Here is a 27230-nt window from a genome sequence, read left to right as displayed (position 1 = left end):
CAGTTTAATTTCACACCTAGAGAAACTCAGTGGTTTCTTTTAGATTTGATTTGGGTTTATTGGAATCCAAAACTCAAAATGAAATTCTGAGTAACAAAATCACAGGGACTGGAACTAAAGAAGATGTTTGGGCACAAAACACATTCTAAGTGAAATCTAAGAGTTTAACACAGCACATATTTTATGTTACAATGACTTGTTGATTATTGACTCAACAATCAACATTGATTGTTGATTGCCCTGACATTTTCAAGAACATTTGAGAGTGACTCATTTGAGAAGATTCCACTTGTGTCAGTGAAAAAATATTGATATCTTTTCCCATAATAGAAAACAATAATTTGCCTTTGTTTTGCAGTCTGCAAGCATCAAGGTCTTTTATGACCTAATACATTTTCTTTCTGCTGACCAGTTGGTGTAGGTGGCACTTCCTCAAGAGAAGTATTTCCTGTAAAGGAATGAGATCTCCTAAAATCTAACATGCCAAATTCATCAATGTTTTCATAACAAAGCTTTCCTTTGTCTCTGGAATGAAGAGGAAGATGAAAATGTTGAGCTGATGAGGATCTCAGCAAAGATAAGGAAGAAGAAAGAGATTAGGTTTTCCTGGAAATAAAACAGAGAAAGAAAATTTTATTTTATTTCTTTGCTCCTCCTGTTACAGCATTTTTAACATGATGATTAAATGATGACAATGAAGGCAAAGTTTAACTTCATGAAATCCAGTTTGTTTGGTTACTGTGACATGATACACTCCAGTCTTGAGGTGTGAAACAGCAATAGAAATAACATAGTTAAAATTTTCTTCTTTCTTTAAGGCAAGATAGGTAGGGTGAGTAGTCAAAATAATTTGAGATGTCTCTTGCAGATGTATGAGAGAAAGGCATTGGTACAGGATTACAACAACCCACAAACATCAATATTGGCAGGTTAATCATCAGTTCTCTGGTTTATCAGTGACTGCAGGAGATGCAGCAATAGTGAGCACTGGGGAGAGCAGGGCTCCTGAGGGCTGGCACTTTGGCTTGCTGTGCTTTGGGAGGATGAGGATGAGGAGAGGGAAAGGCCACGAAGAGAGGAGGAGCCCAGCAAAGCAACCTGGCTTCTGCAGGAGACACTGGAGCTGTGGCAGAGGCAGCCACTTCACAAGAAGGGCCAGAGGGATCCAAGGCAGTTTTCAAAGCAGCTTGGTGCTGGGTGACAGGATGGACAGTCCCTCTGCAGGGCTCCAGCTGAGAGCAGCTCCTGCCAAAGGAGCAGCAGAGAGTGAGATCAGAGAGGAGGAACTGAGACATGAAAGTGGAAGTTACTGCAGAGGAGCACACCACTGCTCTGGGACAGTGCCAATGGTGAGCACTGATCCCAAGGGGGATTTTCCATCTGTCCATTGAGTTAGCAGCTCTGTGGCTTTCATGTGTGCTCAGCACAGGTCAGAGGCACTGCCACCTGCAGCTGCATTTCACTGTGGAACCTGTAGGATCTCAGCACCTCAGGACTGATGTGCAGAGTGACCGAGACCACCCTTGGGGGGCTCAGGAGTCCTGGGATGTTGCCAGAAGTGTCTGGTGGCTGGACTTTGATCCTGCACGGGAGACGACACCTGTATGAGGATGGGAGGATTTCACTGGGTGAATGGTGAAGGGATGGGTTAATTAGAGTGTAAAACACAGAGTTTAGGATTTCTGTACAGGGGGGTCTAAAGAAGTAAGATGGAGGAATTGGGGCGTGTCCTGTTCTTCTTCTTAGCCTCCATCTTCTGTGGTGATGTTGGCACTTTGGGATTGGTTATTACTAGAAGTGCACTGATCAATAAGAGTGACAGGTATTGGAGGAAAAAGGTAAATATTGTATACGTAATTTTGAGTATAAAGATAGGTGACTGCCCTGGGGGCTCTCAGTGTGCTCATGGCTGGCTGCTGTGCAGACCTCTGTCGGGCCAAGAGAAAATCATTTACATAAACAACTAATAAACACTGAAGATCGAGAAAAAACCTGAAGCCTCTTCTCGTCCTTTGAAGTGTGGGCTGCCCAAGGCCATCCCCGAGCCTTTCCAGGCCGTAAATCAGCCGGGATAAATCCGGCAGGAACCTGGGCAGGAAAGAACAGCATGGAAGAAGATAATTGTTACATTTGTGATCCATTTGGCCTCATGCTGTCCTTATCTCTCACAGGAGACACAGGAATTAGAGGTTCTCCTGGATAACACCAGGGCAGGTGGGAAAGAGCAGCATGGAAGAGAAATGATTTGTAATCTGTCAGACAGTTTTTCATAAAAATCCTTTCTTTTAGGATTTGTCCTTTCTGGGAAGCTGAGGCCCCAGAAGAAAAAATGTAAACAATAATTATCTGCTGTTGTGGAATGTAACAGGTGCATCTGTGATTGGTCTTCTGTGGGTGTTTGGATTTGCTGACCACTCACAGGAGAGATTGTCCTGCTTTCTGCCTGGACACAGAACCTTGTTTTTAGATTCCTATTCTAGTCTTAACTTAGCAGCTTCTGCAACTTGTCTCTCTATTCCTTTTAGTACAGTCATATTGTATCTCATATCATAAATCAATAAATCCAGCCTTCTGATCATGAAGCAAGATTCTCGTCCATCTCTCTCCCCCTGAGGAACCCTCACAAGTCACTGCAATAGTAATCCATTTGGCCTCATGCTGTGCTCATCTCTCACAGCAGGCACAGGAATTGGAGATTGCCCTGGATAACCCTGCTGGGGGAGCTGCAAGCTGCACTGTCAGAGAGGACATTGGGAACAGGGCACGGCAGCAACATCTGCTGAGTGGAGACACTGCTGTGTGTGTTACCTCAGCAGCCTGCTCAGGAACAGCTAGAGAGAAACTCTTACCCTTTTTTCTGCAAAAAGGAGTGGGGGGAAACAGCTGGGAATGAAAAGTCAATGGAAAAAATTTGCAATTTGGTTTGAGAAGCATCCTTTATGATCCCACCACAAATGGCTTCTGAAGATGCTGTACCTGCTTTTCTTATCATGGAAGAGGATTTGTTCATAGAGGTTTGAAAGGGACTTGTGAGGGATCCACCAGTTCCCAACACAAGGAACATTACAAACAACCACTGGTACTGAACATGCAAGGAGCAGTTCAAGCTCATCACAGAAGCAGCTGTGATATCATAGCCCCTGCATTTCTAGGATATTGGCTTGTTTGATGATGCTTAAACCATCTCAGCAGAGCATGCAAAGCATAAATGCAAGAAAAGATCAGCCAGATAAAGGTTCTGGATTTTCAGTTTTGCTGCTCTTCTTCACATTAACTAACTAAACTACTCATAAAACAATTATTTTCAAATATACAATTTCATACCATTATCAGGCTACCAACTGGGAGAGTAGCCTGATAGTATCACACTTGGACATGGAAGCAAGCAGGTAAAAATGGTACAGAAATACCTTACCATCTAAGTACAGGAATTTAATTTCTATTTTTTTAAATTTATTTTTCTAACCAGCTGGAACTTCCTCCAAAGTTTCCATGATGATTTAGTCCAGAACATTAAGTCTGTGTCTTCTCATTTTAAAATTTTAAATGTTAGCTCTCGTTTTAAAGGATTATCCCCTGCCTACCCTATTATTTTGGAAAAAGTTTGCTGCATATGTAATGCATTATGTTTAGAAATGGCAATTGCAACAGGAAACCTCTCAGTTCTTCTGCAAGTGAATGCTGACAGCTGGTGCTGCAGTACTCACCATTCTGGAGGATTTTGTCCGTACATCAGAAGTGTGGCTGATCCCAGGCACACAGAGCTCTGCCAGGCTCTGTTTTCTCCCCTGCCTCTTCTGCACCTTCAGCTTAAGTGACCATCCTGCTCTGAGGCTGAGGTTAATGTTTACTTGGTATGATTTCTGTTGATTTATGGTTTTTGTAGCAATTGGGCAATGCTTAAAATGGGTGGATTAAATATTTCAGTCCCTCAACAGGAGAGGGCTCTCTGAATGGAAACATTCACCATCATGAGTGCTCTGTTTTAATACAGGGAGTGAATCTAAAATCTAAATCAGGTTTCAATTGCTGGAACACACACTGGCACTTTAATATCAGAATTTCTTCTGTGGTTGTTCCTTGAGAAGCAGTGAGTATATTATTTGAAGTTTTTAAATAGAAAACTCCCTAAAACTCAATACTAATTCAGACCTCAGCACAATGATAATAAATAAGAATGTGTAAACTACAGAAATAAAGGACTTATGGTCCTGCTAAAGAGGTGGCATGAAATACCTTGGCAGAAAATGGAAAAATAATTTTTTAAAGAGTGATTGGACACTGCAGTGGCCAGCAGGACTGGCAGCCCTTGAGCAGCACAGTGCAGGGAGCACAGCACTGAAGGGCAGGATTGTGCAGCAAATGCAGACTGTCCCAGAGCAGCACACAGACAGCAGATACTGGATAGCACAACTTCTCCCTTTTTTGAGCAGGTACTTTTTATAAAATGGGCTGAATTTTCAAGCTATCTACTCTCTCAAAACCTTACTCTCTGTCTCTCTCCAGGGCTCTTTTTGCCAGCTCTCAGCACTGTGTGTGTATTTGTTAACCCTTGTGCCATCCTTGAGGCACCAGAATATCTTACAAAACTTCCTCCTGATTTTGCTACAGCTGATCTGCATGGACAGTGCAGCCAGGCTGCTCCAGAGGATAAAAGTGAGAAAATTCTGTACCAAATCAGGGCTGATCCCTGGCAGTCATAGAGACAGTCAGGACATGCAGTTACTTGATGGCAGCTCAAGGAAATAGGTGTTATTCTACCTGGTATTTATATTTATATTCTATCTGGTATTTGTATTCTGCCTGGCATTTGTATTTTACCTGGTATTTGCATTCTACCTGGTATTTGTTCATGTGCAGCATTCACAATCAACACCAAGTCCTTTACAGTGTGATAGCATGAAGAAATGACATGAAAATTGTTTGCAAGAGCTATGGCCATGTTTAATCCTATCTTCACCCTGCTCTTAATCCTGAGCAGAACTTTCTTATAAAGTAAGAAACATAGACACAAATCTTGCTACTTTAAAGTGACAGCAATGGAGAAAAACTTGAAATACAATTGTGTTATGCCAGAACAGTGGAAATTACTTTTGGTGGTTTATCAGAGCCTGGTGCAAAATGTCTTTTCTTCAGCAGCATACATCTCCACAGGCTGATGATGTTTCCTCTTAAACCTGCAGCTTTTGAATTTCTCTGTGATTTCAGAGGTTGACTTCCCTTTTGTTTCTGGGAGGAACAGGTAGATAAGAACCACTGAAATGACCAGGACAGCAACAAAGATGAGGAAGCAAAAAGGACCAAGAAGCATCTGGAGATAAAAAATAGAACAAGATGAGTGATTTCCTTGGCAACACTTGCAACTATACATTCTTGAAACTTGTTGATTTGTTCCTGTGAAATAAGGAATGGGCTCATTTTACAGAAACAATATTTATTTATCTTTTCAATCTGTTTCTGGGGCAGCAAGTGGTTTCTGAAGTATTTATGTAAATGGCCTCCATATGCCATAGCAATAAGGCATTCACAGTTTTGATCATCTACAAGTCATTTCCAGATTTCTAGGCTGTCCAGATCAGCCTAGAAATCCAGATTAAACTGACAGAGTCAAAGAGAAGATTTGAATCCAGTTACATACTACAGCAAAGGGGAAAACCATCCCAGTGAAGGTGAGGCCCAGCCAAATGATGATTCCACCAATTACAAAAGCAGAGGCCCTTGTTGACAGGGTGAAGATTTCATTCATGACAGCCACAACAGCTCCAGCTGAGGGGAAAAAACAACATAAAAATTATAGAAACATTGCTGCAATTGACCATTTCCCATAGAAGATACCTCAGCTCTGCTACTGTGGGAATTCTGTCGTGTTTTCTAGACATTCATGGCTGTCAGGCACAACCCTTACAACACATTTGAATTTGGAAGCTTTAGTAACCACTGGTAGTGTTTAGTCAGAGAACTTCCAGAGTAAATCCTGGTCTTAGGTGAGTGAGGTTCTACCAGAGAGCTGCAATTTGGGTCTGGTGTTACTGATGGAGGTGACTAAGGGTGATATTAAGAGAGGACAAGAAAGGACAGAGAAGTGCTGAGAGGCAGATTGTGCAGGATGTCAGGTGTCAGTCTTTCATAGAGTAGGATTTTATAAGTTGAGAAAACTCTGGAATTTTAGAAAAGCCTACCTCTGCCCTTTGGCAGAGATCAGCCATCTGAACCTGTGTGCACTGAACAGTATTCACACTGTAAAACAAATCTTCATAAATTGATTAACAAGAATTTATTTGGTTTGAACCTGTAATCCAGTAATAGAAAACAGGGTCCTGATTCATCTGGGTGTGAATTATTTGTTTAAAAAAATGTTTCTTTTTAATTAATTCATTAATTAATGAATGAATTCATATTCCAATTAATTCTTTTTAATTAATTAATTTAATTCATTCATTCTTTTCATTAATTCATCAAAAATTGAGATTCCCTCAATCTCAGTCTCCACTAAGCTGTTGATTTTCAAAGATACACTCACACATTCTAGTTCTACTTCTATATATTCATGGTCTGTGCTTATCCCTGTGATCCAAGGCTTTTATTGTGGTGCTCACCTGGTCCCAGTCCATAAGCAATGATGAACAGAAAGATGAGAATGACACTGCAGTACCTCAGCCAGAGGAACTGATCCTAGACAAAGGCAAAGAGAAGGGAGAGAACAAAAATCAATTTTATAGCTGTGACACAGCTGATCCAAGCACAGGAGCAGCAATATTTTGAAAAAGCCCATGATGCTGAGCTGTGTGATAGATGCTCTCTAGACCTGCTTATCTCTCCTTACTGAACCAGGAGCAGCTGGTGGTGCCACATCCACAGAGGTGAGCTTGTATTTAGGAGACATTCTGACCTGCTGGTTTGGACATGAAGCAAGGGCTGCTGTCCTGCACAGAGGATTCTGCTGCAGGCCCACTCCTGCAGGACATTTGCTTACACTCAGCAGAAGGCTGGTTTCAAGCAGCACCAGGATCAGAGCCATCAGCAAATAACCCCCACACAGGAGCAGGCGGCGCCCACAGCGATCGATGATGGAGCTCTGAGGAACAGAAACAAACATTGCCATCACTGCAACGTGGCAAAACCCAGCTGTGAGCCATGCAACAAATCAAGCCAATCCAACCAATCAAGCATTCCCTTTGAGCTCTTTTTACTTCAGAGAACACTGATCTTATTGGTACCAACTTTATTTTATTGAATTCCTTCTACACTCTCTGATACCATGAATTACCATCACTGCCCAGCATTGCAGCTACTTCTTAAACACTGTAATCAATGGAAGCATGGTACAATTCCATTTGAATGCATACTATACACAAATATGGGGAAATGAGTACTCATATTTATGTTTGAATGACACTTCAGAAGGGATTCTTATAAAAAATTAAGATGAATGAAGATGGGATGAAACACATGAAAGCTGGGACAAAATTTGCAGTGGATGATAACAACCACTGTACAGATTTATGCAGCACCACAGAAAAATTCTTTGGTTCCTACAGAGATTCATTTGCTTCAAGGAAGAATACTTTAATTCTTAAAACCCCAGGAAGCTCTGACTTACACAGAATATGATAGAGATGAGTTCAGAGATTGAAACTCCTAGAGATACATATGGGATTATGCTTTCGTGCAGGTTGGCTGTTTCAAAAATTTCTGAGGTGTAAAAGGTGATCTGGGAAATAAGAAAAATAAAGCACAGTTAACAGATGTGACATGTGCTTATCCAGGATCTAGATAAGGTTTGTCCACACTGCAAAACCAGCAATATATTATTGGGCCTTAGTAGAGGTGACATAACTGCTCCAGATGTGAGAAATCAAAAGGTTAATGGCAATCAAGGAAACAGAAGGAGCCTATTGCCTGTAAGACATGGGAAAAGGTGTTGTTTTGGAAAAAAGGAAAAGGAAAGGGACAAGACAAGAGAAAGAAAAGCAAATCTCAGTCTTAGCACACCAGACACTGTCAAGCAAACTGTTGATTCTGATCTTTTCCAGTTGCTAAACAGAATCTGCTCATCTGCAGCATCCTTGAAGGAATGGGCACCATTTCCCTGCCAGCAGAGTGCAGAGGGAATTCCATTGCTGGCAGCTGGAATGAACCACCTCCAGCACAGGCTGAACCAGGGCTCATGGACAGACCCCAGACAAATGAAAACACAGGGGCAATGACTGCCAGCTTGGGCTGCACTGGGCTCAGCCAGCTTCACATGGAAACTGCTGAAAGGATGTTCATGGATAAATGTCCTTTCTCAAATGAATGAGACTGGATGGCAGAAGTCAAAGAAAGGTGCTGGGTTCCTGCAGCTTAGGACACTTGGAACCCTTTCCTCCTCAGATTCCTTGGTTGTAGCAGCAGGGGAATGAAGACTCAGTGCCCTTGCAGGAACTTAGGCTGAGCTGGAGCTCTTGCACTCCCACCTGAGGAGCTCCATGAAAGGTATGAGCAGCCCTGGGGTGATACCACAGGTGTCAGGCAGTGTGTTCTGTGTGAGGAGGAGTAATGCACACCCAGGGGAAAGGGACAAGTTGGCTTTGGGGTAATTTGGAGAATTAAAAGCAGATGCAAGCATGGAAATGGGGCATACTCAACTGCACTGAGGCCACAGAGCTGCAGGCTCAGCAGAAGGAGGAGCATGGTGCACAGCTGTGGGCGCACAGATCCTTCTCTCAGCACCTCCAGGACATTCATGATTTTGGTGCCCTTTGTTATGGCCTTTTCCTTCATCAAGTCATCAAATTCTGTTTGATAATTCCCTTCTCCCCAGAGTTGCTTCATGGCTACAGAAGAGACAGAATGAAGTAGACACCTCCATCATTTGATCCATTCATAATTCTGTGTTTTTCAGCTTTTAATGACACTAAACATTTGCGCTTGAGTTCATGCTTTGATTGATCAGTTACTGTGCAAAGGACTGGAAGGAACATCACTTACTGGAACGTGGTGAAACTTCCCTGGAAAATGCTGTAGCAGTTAGGGGCAGATCTGAAATGTCTCTGATGACTCTGCTTGCTCTGGAGGACTTTAATCATGCAATTATCAAGAAATCTGTGGCTGGCTAATAGAAAAGCCAATTCCTGCTGTTAGCTTCACTTTCCCAGGAGTAATGTTTAACAAACTAAGGATCTAAAGTTTTATTTTACCTTTTAAGCAACCAGCTTTGTCTTCTTTTTGCAGCAAGAGATAGGGTGGGGACTCAGGGAAGAATGGCAAAAAGATCAGCTGAATCAATGCCACCAGCCCAGAGAAGGACAAGAGCAGGTTCCACATGTCTTCAGTCCCTAAAAGTTCTCTATGAAAGCATGTTAGAATCTATTTATAGTCCAGTGAAATTACACTTTATAACTAAAAAGGTATTTTCTAAATTCTAGGATAGCTAAACAAAATACATACAGTCATTGAAAAGTTCAATTGCAATAGATGATGTTTAGGTTAGTGACAGGAAAATAGACTAATACTTTATTTCTTCTGCAAAGCTGACATTTTTCTTAGACTTTTAATTTCTGAAGGTCAAAATATTCCTGCAACAGCTCCCTAAATTAACACTGCAACTCTGCATGAAGTTATCAAGAAATTAGCAAAACTTTCAGATCTCACAAGTTTAATAAGAGTATTTACATACAATCTTTTCTTATTAACTGCACCTCCAGAGACTGAGTCATTGTTTCCCAAGAGAAAGGCCTTTCTATCCCCAGGGAATGAACATGGAAACCTCAGGGACTTGTATGGGGTGGATGCCTCCTCTTTGACTGTCGTAGTTAAGCAAAATAAAACCCCACCCTTGGTGTAGGTGTGATTCCAGGACTGGGAAAACACCACTTCCCTGCTATATAGAAGAAAAATAAATATAAAACAGGCAGAGAAGGAGCAGCACAGGCACCTTAATCCAAGAATTCGTGCTACAGTTTTTCCTAGTGCGAGAAACACCGTGGAGGTCACGTTTATAAACCCACGCAGCTTCTTAGGGGAGATCTCTCCAGCATACTGAACATGGGCATTCATGTGTATCCCTAAAGGGAGAAGACAGGAGAGTGCTAAAGCTGTGGAAAGAAAGAGACAGGATCCCTTTTCAGTTTCCCTTCAGCTCTGTCCTCTCTCTTTTGAACCCCCTCCCATATATCTGAAAATGCACCTTTTACTTCAATCAGGATGTTTAGCTAATCCATCAGCTCTCTCCAAGAGCTTTTGAAGGCAAAGGACAGCTCAGCTTCCCTTGCCCCAGTCTGTTCCAGTCCCTCTGGGTTCCAGCACATTCCTGGGAACTCCCAGCAGGAAGATTTCTGTACCCACCCCAAAGAAGTCCCATGAACATTAAAGTGGGGAGTCCTGTCATGGACATATTTTATGAAAAATCCTTTTGAAAGGATTTGTTCTCCTGAGAAGCTGAGAGGCCTCAGAAACGAAATGTAAACAATGATTATCTGCTGCTGTGGAATGCAACAGGTGCATCTGGGATTGGTCCATGTGAGTTGTTTCTACTTGATGACCAATCAGAGGTCCAGCTGTTTGAGGCTGTGAGCAGTCACAAGATTTTATCATTTCATTCCTTTCCTTCCTTTGCTAGCTTTTTGCTGAAATCTTTTCTCTATCTTTAGTGTAGTTTTAATATATCATTTTCTTTTAATATAATATATATAATAAAGTAATAAATCAGCCTTCTGAAACATGGAGTCAAGATTGCCATCTCTTCCCTCATGCTGGAACCCCTGCAAACAGCACCCCAGAGTCCCACCGGCAGCGATGCCCTCGAGGAAACGCCCAGCCAGGATCATCTCAAAGGCCTTGGCTCTCCTGCTGGAGGCAGTGAGCAGCGCTGCTGTTACCAGCACCACGTCGTTGAAGAGCAGACTTTTCTTCCTGCAACAGTGAGCAAAACCCGGCTGTGACCCATGATTTACTTTTCTTCCTTGACTTATGTTTGATTATTCTCTGGCTTTACAGACTGAAGCCATGGCCATGTTTAAAGCCATTGCTTACAGGACAACCAAATCTGGTTCTTAAAAGGCATGATGGCTTTGCAGAGGGGTGGAAAGGGAGAAGCTAGATTGTTCTTACTCATTGTGTGAGCAAACCATGAGGCTGAAGGGAACTCCTGCAGGATAAAATGCCAGCAAAACTATGGGAATTGTATGTCAACAAAAGCTGTGACAAGGGAATCAGAAATTCTTGTCTCTCCAATGCACCCTGGTTTCGTTTTATGTGCTGGGTAAATTCTGAGGCAGCAGGGGGCAGTGAAATTCTGGTATCCCTTCTTTTACTGACTAATACTTAATAGCTTCCCCTGTCCCAGCCCTGGGAAATGTACTTACTTCCCAAAAGCTGCAGTCAGGCAGCCACTGCACAGGCAGCCTATCATGCCCCCCATGCAGTACACAGACACGATGAGGGACCACAGCAGCATCAGCCTCTCCTGGGGCAGCACAGAACCATAGCGCTCCAGCCACGTTTCATTGATAAACTTCTGAATGTACTGGCACAAAAAAGAGATTTTCATTCCACCAAGGCACTAATCATCATGTTCTTCATTATGTTTGCAATTAAAAAAAAATTAGATTAATGGTTGTGACTAAAAGCATGACTATAGGACATTTGTTTGCAAATAAGGATTGATATTTCCTCTCATACAGCCTAATAGTGTAAAAGAATCTTTCAAAAATTAGTTATACTCTTTAGTATGTTGAATCCTACATCTCCTACGCCAAAAAATTAGGACCTTTTATTCATTATAATAAAGTGCAAATGTTCTTGTGGCCAGTAATGGATATAAAGAGAAAAGGGCTGAGCTGAAAGCTGACTCCATCAGCTATTTTGGGGGTTTTTTCCCTCCATGGCATAAACTTTAAGGAGGTATCTCAAGAAGTTGTTTCCACAACATTCTGTGGGAAGTTGTCTTGGAGCACAGCTCCTTGCAGTCATGCCCACTCTGACAGTGACACTATGGCATTGCAAACAGCTGGCAACAAACTGACACAACAACACCTGAGAGCTTTTGTAAAGCATCTGCAAAGTGCAAGGCCCGGGACCATGAGGAGCAGTTAGAGAGGGGATTTTCTTTTCTCCAGCTTTGCCTACCGGAGAAGTGTAATTGATGACAGACATTTGGAAGCCAGACAGGTGAGTTCCACCAATCCCCAGCACCACAAGCATCAGCAACAGCCTCCGGTATTGAACCTGCAGAGGGAAAGGAACACATCCTGAGTTCCTGATGCCAGCACACCTTTCACACCATGAGATGATTTACACCTTGCATCTTCACACTTCCCTGACTAAGAAACCTTTAACATGCAAAAACCCAACCTGAGTTTCACAATAATCAAGCAAAATCCATTTGTTAAATATTAAAATACTCATCTGCACATTCTGCTGTGTTCTTCTCCTGACTATTAGCAATCTGAAAAGATACATTCTCTAATTCTGTTAGTTCTGCTAAGCACAGAAAACAAAATTCATAAAAGCCTTGTTGAGATCATTTGTGTTTACCTTTGTACTAGAAAGAAACTACAGCTTTCTTGAATTCCTTTTTGCTTTCATCTTTGCCTCCTCAGGGACAGTGTTCACCATTTTCCAGAGATGACTCAAGTCTGTCCTCTCAAAACTTTTTTTTTTTCTTCATTTCACTTTTATCAACCCTGTATGAAATGACATTTTTAGATACCCTATCTGAATGATTCCTATTGGAAATGCTGTGTTTCCATGATGTACACTGGCTTTCAGAGCATTTCTCACAAGCACAAATGTTTTCAGGCATTTAGTCAGGTCACATTTTAAACCCACGAGTATCCTCAATTGTCCTTGAGAGCACAGAGCAGTAGAGTGGTGGAGTTTTTTCTGGTGTGTGTTTTTCACTGATACTGTGTTCTCTATGTCCCTCCAAATTCCATCTTTCCTGGTTTCCCAGCTCCTCTTTTAAACCTCTCACTGTTTTACATTTCTAATGTATTCTCTTCAGATGCCATTTAGTCAGTTATTGCTCAACTTGTCCCGAGCTCTGTTGCTCATTTTTATTACAAGAAGGATTCCCTTTGCTGCAATCTTAGACCATGCTGCTGTTAGTGAGCAGGGCTAGAACACAAGAATTTGGATACTCACCAGCTCTGAGAGGAAACCAGCCATTTCCCCTTGAAACCCTGCCTGCTCTGGGAGCCCTTGTCAAGTCTGCCAGATGAGAGAGATGGGCTCCACACTGAGATTATAAGAGTTGGGGATCACAGCACAGAAGTTAAATTCTAACTGTGTGGCTTTTAGCAAATTGTGTCCTCCCCTGACACTGGCCAGAGCCTCTTCTTGCTGGTTTAATTATTCTAAGACCCAGATATGACAAGGTGATTACAACATTGGTAAATGTTTTTCCTGCTGGGATTGGGAGCACTGGCCCTTACTCACACTGCTACAACCCCTGAGTGCTCCTGCTGTGTGAGGAGTCAGTGCCACCAGCTTCTCTTCCCTCTTCTCCTCTCTGAAAAGCAGCTTGGGCAGGGCAGGTTTTCCTCCCCTCCAGCCTACAACTGGCCCTTAGAATTGCAGCTCAGCCATAATGCCTCTTCTTGCCTGCTAGAAGAGTTACAATTGCTTGAATAATTTCCCAGATGCAGGAAATGAAGTATTGGAATATTGGCATTTTGTGTCCTTGCTCACACTCAGTTCTTTACAGAGGCTCAGAGTTTTTCCAGAACCACTCAGAAGCCTCTCTGTAACAGTGGAATTAAATTTTGTGCCAGAGCATGATGCCACATCTCAGTGGGCATTGAGCTGATGAGCCTGGAGGAACCAGAGGGGAAAGCAAGATTTTTCTTTGAGCTGAGGATGGAAAGGAGGACACATGGCAGCTCTGGACCTTCCTGGAGAGGTCTCTAAACAGTGTGTGACCAGTTTTTAACATCTGGTTGATCAAACAATCCCTTCAGAGCCCTGTTCCACCTGTTGTCTGTGTCCCTCTAGAATGCTCCTACTGCTGTCTCATTTTCATCTGGCCTCTCACCATTGTTCTGTGCTGTGCAATGGAAAAAGCAAGCCTTAAATGCAGATAGAGGTAAAAAGCAAGACTTAAATACAGATAGAGGTAAAAAAGTAAGCCTTAAAGGGAAAAAGTAAGCCTTAAATACAGATAGAGGTAAAAAGCAAGCCTGAAATACAGATGGAGGTAAAAAGCAAGCCTTAAATGCAGATGGAGTTAAAAAGCAAGTCTTACATGTAGATAGAGGTAAAAAGCAGGCCTTAAATACAGATAGAAGTAAAAAAGCAAGCCTGAAATTGAAAAAGCAAGCCTTAAATACAGATAGAGGTAAAAAACAAGTTTCTTTTCCTAAAGAAGAGGACAAGAGGGTCCCTCCACCTAGGATTTGAACACTACATGAAATGTGCTTTTTTTCCAGACCCAGTGTAGAGCTCACCCAATACTCTGGACTTGGAGGAATTTTCTTTTCAGAGATGCCCTGTGTTGCACTGCTGTGACCCTGGATCCATCCTGGATCCTGGAACTGCAGACTCACAGGTACTTCTTCAACCTTTGTTCCCAATCCATGATAGTTTATGGCAGTGTTAATGATTTACCACATTTCCCCTCTTGTGGACAGCTTTAGTAGCAGGGGAGAAGTAAGGCAGGTTGAACACAACCATGTTGTAGAAAGACATGCATAAGGAAATGAGTTTTTAATGTCTTGTAAGACAATAAAAATTTCCTCATTGGGAAGCAGTAAGTTTGAGAAAGGACCAAACCAAATAAGGACTTTTAAAATAATCAATTACCAAATATTTTCTTTTTAAAATACTTCCAATGCTTCTTTTTTTCCCCCTGCATTTTTGACCACAAGAAGGAATGCATGCTGGTTATTAAAGTGGCACTGTGCAATCAATGATCTCAAGCCTTGAAACAAGAAACTTTATCCAGTTTTTTTGGTGGTGTGATGATTGTCCCAGGAGGGATGGCTGTGTTGGGAAACTTCCCTGCTCCTGGCATTAGCTTTTGGCACTGCCACAAATACTGCTGGAGGATGATGTGAAGATAAAACAGCAGGAGAGCCTTAGGGCTGTGAAAGAACCTGCTGCTCAATATTCAGATCCTTTTGAAAAATTTATTGTGCAGCATCTGCATCAGTTGGTATTGAAGATATCATCCCCAGAACAAGACAGACACAGCATTCCTTGAGCCCAACAACACTGCCCCAGAAATGGGGCATCCTCTGTCCCTGCCTCTTCTTTTGATGAAAATCAATCCAGGCACAATCAGAAGGATGTGTTTCCCTAGTCACTGCTTTTATTTCCTTATCAGAAAACTGTAAAGTATGAAGTAGACCAAAAAAGTCATGTCATAGAGCAATGAACACAGATTTTACCAGGTTTTATTATGAAAATGTGAAGTATTCAGAGACCTGGAAAGAGAACAAACAGTCACACACATGGATTAAATTCCCTCTTCTCAGTCTCCTCAGTACCAGTCACTCTCAGGGCTCAATCCCACTGAAATTCAGTGTTCTCCACTGCACAGTCACTGCCAGTGTAGAAGGAGAATCTGCACTCTGGATTTGCCCACTCCTGATTTCCTCTCCTCTGCTCTCTCTGCTCATTGCCTTCTATCAGTGCTGACACAGCCCTGTTTTTCCCAGCAGAAGAATCTCCAAGATTGTAAACATGGGGAAAATTGCATATTGATTCTAGGCTGCTAGGCAAGGCACTCTTCTTTCACAGGATTAAACAGCTAAACATTTCTTTTCCTGTGAACTGAAGCTTCTTCTCTGGAAAGCTCATTGGCACTGTCTTGTTAATAGGAGCAGACAATTTCAGTGTCAAAGCTCTGTCTTTGCAAGTTTGCTGTACCTCTGGACCTTCCAGAGTCACTTCTGCCAATTGTGGAGTCCTGGTTTTGCCAGGAAAATAGCAGATCCTGTGTTTTCAGTTTATAACTGCAAGCTTGGAGGGACTGACAAAGATCTTCCCTTCTCTATAAACTGTGTTTAATTTTTTCTGCAGAGGAATTAATTCAGCTCATATCTCAGGAGCTGGAGAGAACCACCAAGTTCATGCTGCACCTTGTACTGAAGGTGATTTTTTAGGGGATTCTCTCTTATTTAATGAGACTTCTGGGCATTACAGTAATAAAAGAGCAAAAATGAAGTGGAGGGTTTGTCCTTAGAGCCTAGTGACAGTCACCACTGAGCACTGGCTCTGCTCTAGGGCTGCCTGCCCCTTCTTTCCACGGTAGTTCAGGCGGTTGAACTCCTCCTTGACCTGCAGCATGGTCTTTCCTTTGGTCTCTGGCAGCACCAGGAGTACAAAAATAGCCATGGACAGACAGTAGGTCAGGAAAATGATGAAACAGAAATTGCCAAGACCTTTCTATAGGAAAACAAAGAGAAAAAATGTGCAAAATGAGAAAATATGAGAAAAAATTATCTTGATTTCTTTCTCTTATGATATAGAGTTTCTGGGTTTGTATTTTCTAAAAGAAGTTGGTCAGAGATTTAACAGATATAAATCCTGCTTCAAATGACATCTGACAGTGTCAGTGCCTCTGTCACTGCATCTGTGCTGCCTGTGTCACTCTAACTTGTGCAGAGTTAGCAGCATTTTGTGGATTTGCTACACTTCCAGCAAATACCTGATTAAAATGGAAGAGGCCATCAGAACTGCAATTAATTTGGGCTCTGTTGCATGAAGTGTTGATAAGAGATGCCTCCTCTGGGTTCAAGGGGGGTCTAAATTCCTCTGAACTGAAACAAACACCCTGCTTTGCTTACCACAAGGAAAGGGAACACAAGCCCAAGGATGAAGAGCTGGATCCAGTTTACAACACCATTAAATACATAAGCAGCTGGTCTGTATGACTGAATAAATATTTCTGTGATCAAGGGGCATACGACTCCACCTGAAAAAAAATATTGAAGAAAGAAGGAAGCTTAGAAATTTTGCAAGATGCTTTCTTACCTCATACTTCATTTTGCTGCATAAGTTCATGGCTTTAAGTGGCCTGGAAGTGTCTGAAGTGGTGCTTGCTTTTCAGTAAAAAGGCATGTGGGGATGCAATAGGAAATGAATTTTACCTCCTACCATAGTAGGGAGGGAAATACCAACACCTGCACTGGGTCAGAGGTAGGGATTCATGCCTCTGGTGGAACAGCTATGCTGGGATCTCTCCTGAAGGCTCCAGTGAGGAAGGAATGAGTGAATAAATGAAACCATTCCAGTACAAAATACCAACCTGGCCCAATGCCAAAGCTCATGATGAAAATAAAGACAAGTGCAACAGAGCAGTATGGTACCCAGAAAAAGGAGTCCTGTGGTAGGAAATGAAAAGCAAATAAAATCAGAGAATAAAATTTTATTTATCTAGCTCCATTACAAATGCTCATCACTACTAAGTAATGTCAATATTTAACATAGATCTATTTCCTCTACTTTCAGAAATGTCATGAGATAGCCTTGGCAGTGATCTTGGTTGTGTAAAGCTACTGTCTTCAATCCAGCTGTACATGGCTGGGAACAGACCTCTATGAACATGATGGTTAGCCCCAAAAATCATCCACTCACTAAAAAGTGATTTGTGGGGAGGGAAATAGTCCTGAGATCTGTCAGACAATAAAACATGGGCACAGCTCTAGTGCATCAGAGGGGCCTTACCTGCAGTGAGAGTGTGACTGTGAGCAGCCCTAGAGCCAAGGCCATCACAGCATAGTTCTTCCACAGCAGAGTCTTCCTCCCTGCACGCTCGATGAGGAAGCCCTGCAAGCAGGAGGAGATGGGACAGCTGCCAGGGACAGCCTGGGGGCAGCCTGGGAGCTGCTCCACCTCTGCCTTCACTGGGGGCCCTGAGCAGCACCAGGAGCTGGGACCCCCAAGTCTGGCCCAGAATGGGCTGTGATTTTGACAGAAAGACTCTCAGCTTTTTCCAGAAGCTCAACAGAAATGTCCATGTTTGCAGGGTGTGAGGGGAAGGCTTTATCTGATGGGTTCCATGGTTAATTTTTACAGAAAATTGACTCCTGAAGCTCCATTTATTGTATTTTTTCACTCCTGAAGCTCCATTTACTCTATTTCTAAAGGTCAAAATGAGCAAAGTATTACAACAGAACAAAATTCAGCTGAAAAGCCACTTACACACAGAACTGTGGAGAGGATCTCAGTGGTCCCAATCCCCAGGGAGACATAATGGGTTTGAGCAGGGGGGATTCCAGCCTTTGTAAAGATGCTGTATGCATAAGAGTAAACCTGGAAAGAATAGACATTTGTGAAAGCTGTGCACATGTGGCCATGTTTATGCTAGCATCTGTCTTTTGGGACAGTGTTGCATGGCTTTGCAAGGGTTCCTCGGGGTGAGAGAGATAGACGAGAATCTTGCTTCATGATCAGAAGGCTGGATTTATTAATTTATTATATATAATACATTAAGACTATACTATTAGGAATAGAGAGAAAAGTTCAGAAGCTGCTATCCTAAGAATAGAATAGGAATAGAATCCATAAAGTTCTGTGTCCAGGCAGTAAGCAAGAAAGCTCTCCTGTGAGTGGTCAGTAAATCCAAACACTCACAGAAGACCAATCACAGATGCACCTGTTGCATTCCACAGCAGCAGATAATTATTGTTTACGTTCTTCTTCTGAGGCCTCAGCTTCCCAGAAGAGGAAAAATCCCAAAGAAGGGATTTTTATGAAAAAATGTCGGTGACAGGACAGAAAATAACTAACCAGACCTTAACAAAATAGAAAATAATCTTATCCTAACAGGGTAATCCATAGAAATGCCTTCAGAAGACACTTGCTATAACACAGCTCTAGACTCATCCCAGGTCCCAAACTTCCAGGGGGACAGATTGTAACAAGCAGCACCAAGTGCTCCCTCCTTAGGGCAGTGCTGCCCTCACTGCCAGCCCCTTGCAGAGGCTCCTTGGGCTGAGGAGCCTGGCAGCCCTGCAGGGGCAGAGCAGAGCCCTGCACGTACCACGTTGGCCCCGAGCAGCTGGATGCAGGACACCACGAGGAGCAGGGTGATGAGCTGCCAGCGCACGGCTCTGTCCCGCAGCAGGTCCCACACGCTCTTGGCCTTCTCGCCGCCGATGGCTCTCTGCTCTGACATCATGTCATTGATCTCAGCCATGTGGTCCCCGTCCCCCCAGAGCTGCTTCACAGCTGCAAGGAGAGGAGGAGAGGTGACCAAGCTCACCAGCACACACACGAGTCCAGAAGATGATTTCCTGCTTTGCAGAGTATCTTGTTAGAACCTCGTGCTCTTTTCTGGTGTGACCTTCCTAGAGATCAGGGCTCAGATATGACACAGGTCCAGATTTACCCATATATCTTAATATGACCTCACCTGTGGCCACACTTCTCTTCACAGAGAAAAGCAAGGCACAACTTCCCAAAGATTTTCTAGGATTCACATTCTCTGAACCTCAGAGAAAGAAAAAACAATTTTTATCTCATTTACTACTCCTGTGTTTTAGAAGAAGTAGAATGCATTGTAGAAGACTGTTTACCTAAAGAGAATTGGTAATTAGATTCTAGTGTGTTTTAATTCATTAACCAATTAAATCCACGTGTGTGTCAAGACTGTCAACTGAAAGTCACGATATTCTGTGCAGTTAAGTTCTTGTGCAGCTTCAGTTTAGATGCAATGTAATAAAGTGTAATGTAATATAGCATAATATAGTATAATAAAGTAATCAGTTAACCTTCTAATATCCATAGAGTCCTCCTCTAAAGGTCATTTCTCCCTTTGTTGGGGTTGTTTTAATTTTAATTTCTGATACTGTCCTTTGGCCAATAGCTGCTGACAGTCTTGCAATGTAAGTCACACTTACATTCTTACCAATCCTTCCCTGGACACCTTCCTGCTAAAGGTGCAGTTCTAGTGCACACTCCAGAACACAGACAAGATAAAATTACTCCTACATATAAAAAATAAGTTTACATTAAGGAGTTCTATCTTTTGATAGTTAAATATCTATTGTATTTGCAGGGAATGCCCCAACAAAGGCAGGAATGATGCATCTGACTCCATGTTCTCAGAAGACTAATTTATTACTTTATAATACTATATTATATTAAAGAACACTATACTATACTACAGAATACAGAAAAGATACTTACTGAATACTAAAAAGATAATAATGAAAACTCATGACTTTCCAGAGTCTCAACACAGCTTGGCCCTGATTGGCCAAAGAGTGAAAACAACTCCCAGCAGAATGCAATGGAACAATCACCTGTTGGTAAACAACCTCCAAACACATTTTACATGAGCAAAACAGAGGAGAAGCAAACGAGATAAGAATTGTTTTCCTTTTCTCTGAGGCTTCTCAGCCTCCCAGGAGAAAATTCCTGGGCGAAGTGATTTTTCAGAGAACGTGAATGTGACACAAACAGAAGAGACTGACTTTCATTTAAGCTGAAGGTGCTTTCAGAGCCAGAACACCAAGTCTCTTTTTCCCACCTGGACCTTTCTCCCTGGCTCACCTGGGGCTTTACAGTATTTTCCCCTTTTTCCCAAAATGAATGCCCTAAGTCCCATTTCCTCACCTTTGATGCATGCCTCCTTGTCCTTTAGGTCAATGAGCAGGTAGCGGGGAGAGTCTGGGAAGAAGGGGAGGGTGAGAAGCTGAACAAGGACAGGGACTGCATTGGCTGCCAGCAGAACGGGCCAGAGAGCCTCCACTCCAAGAACTTCTCTGGAACAAAAGCAGCAGGGTCAGAGGGGCTGAGGCACAATGTGAGCAGAGGCAGAGCCAGGCTCATCCCCAGCCCTGCTGGCCGTGTCCCTGTCAGGATCTCTAGCTGGTCAGAGTGACCCCAAGAAAAGTTCCAAAGTCTTTTTTCCCAACCCAGTGCTTGAAGAAGGAGTCAGGGCTCTTCATTTCTCACTCTCAAGGTTGTTCATTGTGTCTTATCTATAGAAAATTTTCTCCTGCCCTGCTGAGGTCCATCCAGCAGGACAGTTCCAGGCATTCTGCCTGCCCCCAGGGCAGTGTTATGTCTTTATACTAAAAACTACATATAGAATGTTCACAATTACTTTCCAATACCTATCACCTATGTTAGACAGCGAGCTTCTACTCTAAACCAATCTGTAAGTGCCAACATCACAGCAGGAGATGGAGACCAAGAAGAAGAAGGAGAAAGGCTGGACACACCCAGTTCCCTCCATCTTGCCATACCAAAAACCCCAAAATCTACTTTTCCACCCCGTGATAACTTCACTATTATTCTACTTAAACTGTTGTGGCTTGCTGATCTTCATCTAAGGTTGGTAATTTGCTCCACGGGTCATAATCAAACCCACAGGTGCTCTGGGCTCTGTGCCAGGGTCCCTGAGCCCCCTGGCAGGGGTCCTGGACAGCAGAGGGATGTCCTGGGTTCCCACATGTCCCGGCAGCTCCCGCTGGGAGTCTCCAGCAGGGAGGGCAGAGGGGCCTCGCCTGCAGCACGGGAGCTGCACAGGGCCGGCTCCTGCTGCTCAGTGCTGCCACAGCACGGCCACCTGTGTCCACCCGTGTCCTCCTGTGTCCTCCCTGTGTCCTGAGGGCTCGCAGGTGTGAAAAATGCCCATTTTATGATTGGCTTTGTGCAAATATTAAAATGAATATTATATGTGCTATGTTAGAAAGTAACGCTCTATTAATTCTCTAAAGTAGTGTATTAAATATAGTTTTAGGTTATAACAAAATGTTAAAATAGAAACGATGCTATGGAGGATATTTTTTTCTAAAGAAAGGACTCGCACTGAGATAGCAGCCACAGGACACCTGAATCTTTCAGAGAAAGAGAATTTTTTGCTCCATTATCAGGAGAAATTAACTGCTTCCTGCCTCGCTTGAGCAGATGATGCCATCAGGCTTATGAGGAAGAAGTTGGCACTGCCCAGACAGAATCCTGTGTTTGAATGGAATTTATGCATCATGTATGAGGTGTGTGAATATGCAACAGGCTGTTGTTTTTAAGGGTTAATCCTTTGTTTACAGGTATCCTTTTTTGGGCTTATTTTGCCCAGAAAAAGTACCCGGACGTCCGTAACTCTTTGTTTCTATTGCCTCATACTGTCCTAATTCAAATTGTCCAAATTATCATTACTCTACTTGTATTACTATTTTTATAACCATTTTATTACTATTAAACTTTTAAAATTTTAAAAACAAGTGACTGGCATTTTTCACACAGGTACCAACAATCCCAACACAAGTGCTGAAGGAAAACCTGCAGGGGCTGATCCCTCTGCTTCTCATCCAAATAGGCTCCATTACCATTATTACAAGATCCATAAGTTACCAGGCTGGTACTGACTGCCCCAATTAGCAGCCCCTGGGCACAGGAATACATTGATATACACATGTATTTTAATAACAGAAGAAACTGAGTGTGTTTCAGACTCTCTTACCTGAGACCCAGAGCAAATCCTACAAATTTTCCAAGAGCAGAGAAGGTGGAAGCTGTTATGGCAATCAGCCCGCGGAGCTTCCTTGGGGCACATTCCCCAGCGTACATGATATGGACATTCTGAGTTAAACCTGCAGGGACAAAGGGCTGTTAGGGCCATGCAAACCCTCCCAGCGTTGGTGTTTTGGAGGAGACCACTCAGGACAGTGCCTGTAGGGTTGGCTCTCAGATTCATTTTGATCTGTGCTGAGGTTGTGGCTGCCTGACATGAAGCATGGGCCCCATACCATGGCCTCGAGCCTTTGCAAAATATTTCACTAAGTAAGTGTGGGCCTGTAAGAAATCTGTCCTTCAGCAGATTGGCCCTCCCTTACATTGTTTCCTACAGCCCCATACACAGACAGGGCTGTGGTTACTCCCTCTAGTCTTAAATGACATTTTTCAGTGGCTGTTCAGATGCTATGTGCCTTATTTTCTGCTTGAAACCACCGGGTTGGCAAATGCTGTGCATTCTCTTTGCTCAGTGAATTAATTCATTTTTATCCTCCTAATTTTTTTTTCTGGTTAGTATTATCTTTATCCAACTGCTCAGAGATCAAAAGCACTGGCAGAATGTAACCTTCTGAGGCATCTGGGAATTAGAACTGAAAATTCTAATTGAATTGGCTTGAAAACCATTCCCTTGTCTGTAATGTGGAGGGCAGCATCAGCCACAGTGGAAAGCAATAGGAGCCACAGAGGCCAGTTCACTATTGAGTGAGCATGCTTCCCTGAAATATTGTATGTTTTGGCTTTTTCAGAAGTTGGCAGTACCTTTTGTATGGACTGGATGTAAAGATACAAGAAATAGAAATGGAGATGTCATAGATAACTAATTTAATTATGTTTGTGGTTTCTTATTTAGTTGAAACTGCACTCAGCTATCACGCTCTCTGCAGAATGTAGTAAAAAATCTGTGATCTGTTCACTCAGCCTGGTGAGTCCTTGTGACCATGAGTCACTGCTCTTCCCACTCTTTAATACCACAGGTAGGAATGGCAATTTACCTCCACAGACTCCAGAAAACAACCTTCCAGCAATGATCATCTCAAAAGATCCACAGAGCCGGCTGAGTCCCATCAGAGCTGCACCCAGCAGAGCAGGGATGTTGGAGAGCAGCATGGCCTTCTTCCTGCAATTCATCCAAATCCATGTGAGCATCAGCACTGCCCTTGCCTCATTCACAGCCTGAAGGAGGGGCATGAGCTGTACCATGGCTACAGACTCAGTGCTGGCTTCTGAGATCAGCCAAAGTAATGGGAAATGGCAATGGGGAAATGTGATGGTGGTCACAGGGGTCTGAGGATGAGGGAAGAGATGAGGATCTGACTCCATGTTTCAGAAGGCTTGATTTATTATTTTATGATATATATTACATTAGAACTACACTAAATGAATAGAAGAAAGGATTTCATCAGAAATCCTGGCTAAGAATAGAAAAAGAAGGAATGATAACAAAAGCTCGTGGCTCTCTGAGAATCTGAACCAGCTATCAATTTGTACAGCAGCACAAGCAGTTCTCAAGCATACACCCTTTTCCAGTATATATGAGCACAGTTTTCTGGTCAGTGACTGGATGAATTTCAAAGTGACAAATACTCTGTTCAGTGTCCAAACACACATCCTGAGCATTAATAGTATTGCTTTCACAAATGAATCCCATCTGTTCTCTAGTAATGCAGGATTCCAAGTTTACTGTCTGCCACTTTCCATTCATCTTTCGTATTATTGGCCATTAATTACAAACAACCACATGAGCCCAATCCCAGATGCACCTGTTGCATTCCACAGCAGCAGATAATCATTGTTTACATTTTGTTCCTGAGGCCTCCCAGCTTCTCAGGAGGAAAAATCCTAAGGAAAGGATTTTTCATAAAAGATGTCTATGACAGGGAAACTTGTCACAGACTGATCAGTGAGTTGAAGGTTTTGATGCTCCAGTAGAGTCAATATGTACACTGGAGAGCAAGCTTTGTGAGTGGTTGTCTCTGAAATTCTCTTTAAAATGCATGTACTTCTTGTATGACCTCCCTGGACTGGATTTGTTTTGGACTTTATAAGGGAGAGGGTATGATTTTCGTTGTGATCACTGGCAGATTTTCCATTCTGTGCCTTCACTATACTGGTCTTAGATTGGAAACCCTGGGCTGCTCCCAGTGCCACATTCTAGCAGTGTTTCTCCTGAGACACAGTTTCTTTTCCTGCAGTAGTGGCTGTAAGCAGAAGGGCTGGTGTAACTGTGCCTACCTTCCAAACCGAACACACAGGAACCCAGCACAGGAGGAGCCCAGGAGCCCCCCAATGCTGTAGATGGACACAATGAGGGACCACATCAAAGTCACCATCTCTGCACTGGGAGAGGAGCCATATCTCTTCAGCCAGGTCTCATGGATGAAACTCTGGATGTACTTTAAAAGAAAAAATAAAACAAAAAACCAATGGACTCAGTCAACATGTTTTTGCATAGTTGCACTGCTTTTTAAAATCTCTTACCTACTTACATTTCTATAGATAAGAAATGGTTAAGATAAGATTTCTTGGTTGAAATCTTAGCCCCAATGGGAATTTTGCCATTACCATACCTGGAGCTGATGTTTTAGCAACGTGATCCAATGAATAAACATATCAGCATTAAATACCAATTGTGAGTTCCAGTAAGGGAGTGGTAGGCTGGTGTTCTATTTCTGTGCTAAACCCAGATTTTTTCCTCTCCCTGATCTTTTCCTGCCATTCCCACTCATCTGTGGTGATGGTTTGAGCTCAGTGTCCTTGGTACCATCCAGGATGACAAACACCATCCCCTGTTTTCCTTTTCCAGCTGCAGGTAGGAGTGCTGAGCTCAGCTCTAGAGCTACAATCCTTCCCTGCCCTATTTCACCTTACAGCCACTTGGAAATAGTGTGGGTGGTGAAGGACATGGTACAAGGGACTCCCTGAGGGGTGGAGAGAGGAGAATGCCCTGGGAGCAATTCCACTCAGTAGGAGGAAAATAGCTGATTTTATGGATATTATTCATCCTTCCCTTTCCCGGTTCTGTCACATCAGACAGAAGAGCAAACCTCATGAAATTTAAGAGCAGTAGCAGCTACTCTTAGAACAAAGAAACCATGACTCTTTCTAATTTTGAAAGCACAAGTAACAAGTTAGCCACTGCAAATAGAGGCATGGATGCCTGAGAACAGTGAAACCCTGGTAGCTCACTCTTTGAGCTCTCCATGCTTACCTCAGCAGGAGAATTGATAATGGAGACCTGCAATCCATAGTGGAAGGTTCCAGTCATGCCCAGGACAAAAGCCAGGAGAAAAAGGTTGTAGCTCATTTTCTTGAAGGAAATAAAACCAGCAAACAAACAAGTACAGCTATTCAGACATGCCTCCAAATGTGCTGTATTTTCCTTGGGAGCTCCAAAAATGTGAGCAATGCCACACACGTGCCTCCTCTGAGACCCAGGAGCAATAGGAAAGCACAGCTACTGAGGCACAGGGCAGTGAGAATGCTGAGGAGAGGCAAAGCTCACAGATGCCTCCCAGAATCCAGTTACACACTTCAGTGCTCCAGCCTTCAGCTTTGCCATCTTAATCTGCACTGTCATACTTGTGGGAGCATAGTGCAATGTGCAAAAGCTTTTTGTGAATAATTCCATCTATTTGTCCTTTCTCCTCCTCCTTTCCTACTTGTTATCTCACCTAAATGAATATTTTGCTCAGTGACTTGGCTGAGACTAGATAAACATTTGGGGATTGAAGCTTTCATAGTTTATTCACCTTTTCTTAGAACTCTCTGATAGGAGGTGTAAGAATTTAGGACTGCAACAGATGCACCTCAACCCCTCCCACTGCCACTGCTCCCTCTTGCTGGGGATATTCCTGCCAGCAACAGGAGAGTGATGCTGCACCTCTGTACCTGGAATATTTCATGTTCAAACAATGGCTGCCAAGCACTTCCAAGCCAGTTTCTAATCAGGGGAATGTCATTGCTTGAATGGGCATCAAACCTCTCCACACCAACTTGCATGCAAAGGTAGTCACACCTGCTGTCTGGGTCTTTCCTGATGCTTTCATTGGCTACTGTGGAAAAAGTTCATTTTTATATGGAGAAAGAGGAGCCTGAGATAATATTTCAACACATCACTTTGTATGGAAATAAATCACATGGGACTCCATTTTCTCCATGGTGGAAAAAGGCCATTCTTTATTCACATAACTCCTTTTTTATACAGTTTTACAGACCTCATGTGGGACTCCAATTGGTTGTTGTCCAAGTTGTTTTCTTCCTAATTACTTTTATTGGTTAGTTACAAGTTGTTATTCTCTATTGATTGGTCACTTAAACTCTCAGTGTCTACCTGCAGGGAGAGTTGTTTGTGAAACACAGTTTTCATTTTTCTATCTAACAGTGCAAAAACAGTTTATGCAGGAATAGATTGTTACGTTAACAAATTGCTCACACCTGGACTGCTTTCACATGGGAACTTGCAAAATGCTGGCTTTGACAAGGCCAGCTACTGATTCCAGGAGAGCAGGCTTGATTTTATGAAGCCTTTCTCTGATTTTCTACCTTAGTATTACCGTGCCTGAGTGGGCGCTGGTGGTGAGAGAGAGACGGTGAATCTTGTTTCTTGAATCAGAAGGCTGATTTATTAAGATATCATATATAATACATTATTACTATACTAATAGGAATATAGAGAGAGGTTTGCAGAGCAGCTAGGCTAGGCTAAGAATAGCTAGAAAAGAATCTATAACAAAGTTGTGGCCAAGGACTCAGTCCCTAGCTTACACTTTGTGATTGGCCCT

At 42.8% G+C, this 27230-nt stretch overlaps 2 protein-coding genes across 8 annotated transcripts; both read right to left on the bottom strand.

The window, feature by feature from the left end:
• Positions 1-613: 613 nt before the first annotated feature.
• On the bottom strand, positions 614-13283 carry LOC134427192 (solute carrier family 2, facilitated glucose transporter member 11-like). 7 transcript variants are annotated; one of them, XR_010030119.1, is made up of 14 exons: positions 13126-13283; positions 12109-12207; positions 11346-11506; positions 10769-10893; positions 9917-10076; positions 9180-9328; positions 8629-8816; positions 7601-7711; positions 6890-7075; positions 6597-6672; positions 5639-5766; positions 5092-5311; positions 1993-2088; positions 614-1245 (listed from the first exon to the last, which is right to left on the bottom strand). XR_010030119.1 is itself a non-coding variant. In XM_063172809.1 (13 exons), exons 1-12 carry the CDS (start codon positions 13147-13149, stop codon positions 5105-5107), a joined length of 1614 nt encoding a protein of 537 aa, XP_063028879.1. In that variant the 5' UTR covers positions 13150-13283; the 3' UTR covers positions 614-1245; positions 5092-5104. The 7 variants fall into 7 exon arrangements, 6 of the variants coding, with proteins under 6 accessions (XP_063028879.1, XP_063028881.1, XP_063028877.1 ...); XM_063172809.1 differs by lacking the exon at positions 1993-2088; XM_063172811.1 differs by lacking the exons at positions 614-1245; positions 1993-2088 and adding an exon at positions 12517-12665 and having other exon boundaries at positions 4920-5311; positions 13126-13257.
• Positions 13284-15267: 1984 nt separating this feature from the next.
• LOC134427564 (solute carrier family 2, facilitated glucose transporter member 11-like) lies at positions 15268-26050 on the bottom strand. Its single transcript, XM_063173499.1, has 11 exons — positions 25658-26050; positions 24682-24842; positions 23442-23566; positions 22397-22526; positions 20545-20693; positions 18968-19155; positions 18127-18237; positions 17650-17751; positions 17231-17306; positions 16770-16897; positions 15268-16368 (listed from the first exon to the last, which is right to left on the bottom strand). The coding sequence occupies exons 1-11, from the start codon at positions 25751-25753 to the stop codon at positions 16162-16164; spliced, it is 1473 nt and encodes a 490-aa protein (XP_063029569.1). The 5' UTR covers positions 25754-26050; the 3' UTR covers positions 15268-16161.
• Between the last annotated feature and the right edge of the window lie 1180 nt (positions 26051-27230).

The sequence above is a fragment of the Melospiza melodia genome, chromosome 20 (genome assembly GCF_035770615.1).
Source record: "Melospiza melodia melodia isolate bMelMel2 chromosome 20, bMelMel2.pri, whole genome shotgun sequence".
Classification (NCBI taxonomy): domain Eukaryota; kingdom Metazoa; phylum Chordata; class Aves; order Passeriformes; family Passerellidae; genus Melospiza; species Melospiza melodia.
The sequence above is the reverse complement of the archived record's forward strand: the minus strand, read 5'-3'. Positions and strand labels throughout refer to the sequence as shown.

What these genes read in the sequence shown, in the direction of transcription:
- LOC134427564 (XM_063173499.1), bottom strand. Translation starts at nt 25,753, where the DNA reads ATGAGCTACAACCTTTTTCTCCTGGCTTTTGTCCTGGGCATGACTGGA. An exon ending in CTGTGTGTTCGGTTTGGAAG is followed by an intron (nt 23,567 to 24,681) that starts GTAGGCACAGTT and finishes GATGAATTGCAG; the next exon opens with GAAGAAGGCCATGCTGCTCT. An exon ending in CAGTCACACTCTCACTGCAG is followed by an intron (nt 17,307 to 17,649) that starts GTAAGGCCCCTC and finishes TTCCTACCACAG; the next exon opens with GACTCCTTTTTCTGGGTACC.
- LOC134427192 (XM_063172809.1), bottom strand. Translation starts at nt 13,149, where the DNA reads ATGGCTGGTTTCCTCTCAGAGCTG. An exon ending in CCTCGAGGGCATCGCTGCCG is followed by an intron (nt 10,077 to 10,768) that starts GTGGGACTCTGG and finishes TTCTTTCCACAG; the next exon opens with CTTTAGCACTCTCCTGTCTT. An exon ending in CTTCATGTCCAAACCAGCAG is followed by an intron (nt 6,673 to 6,889) that starts GTCAGAATGTCT and finishes GCCTTTGTCTAG; the next exon opens with GATCAGTTCCTCTGGCTGAG.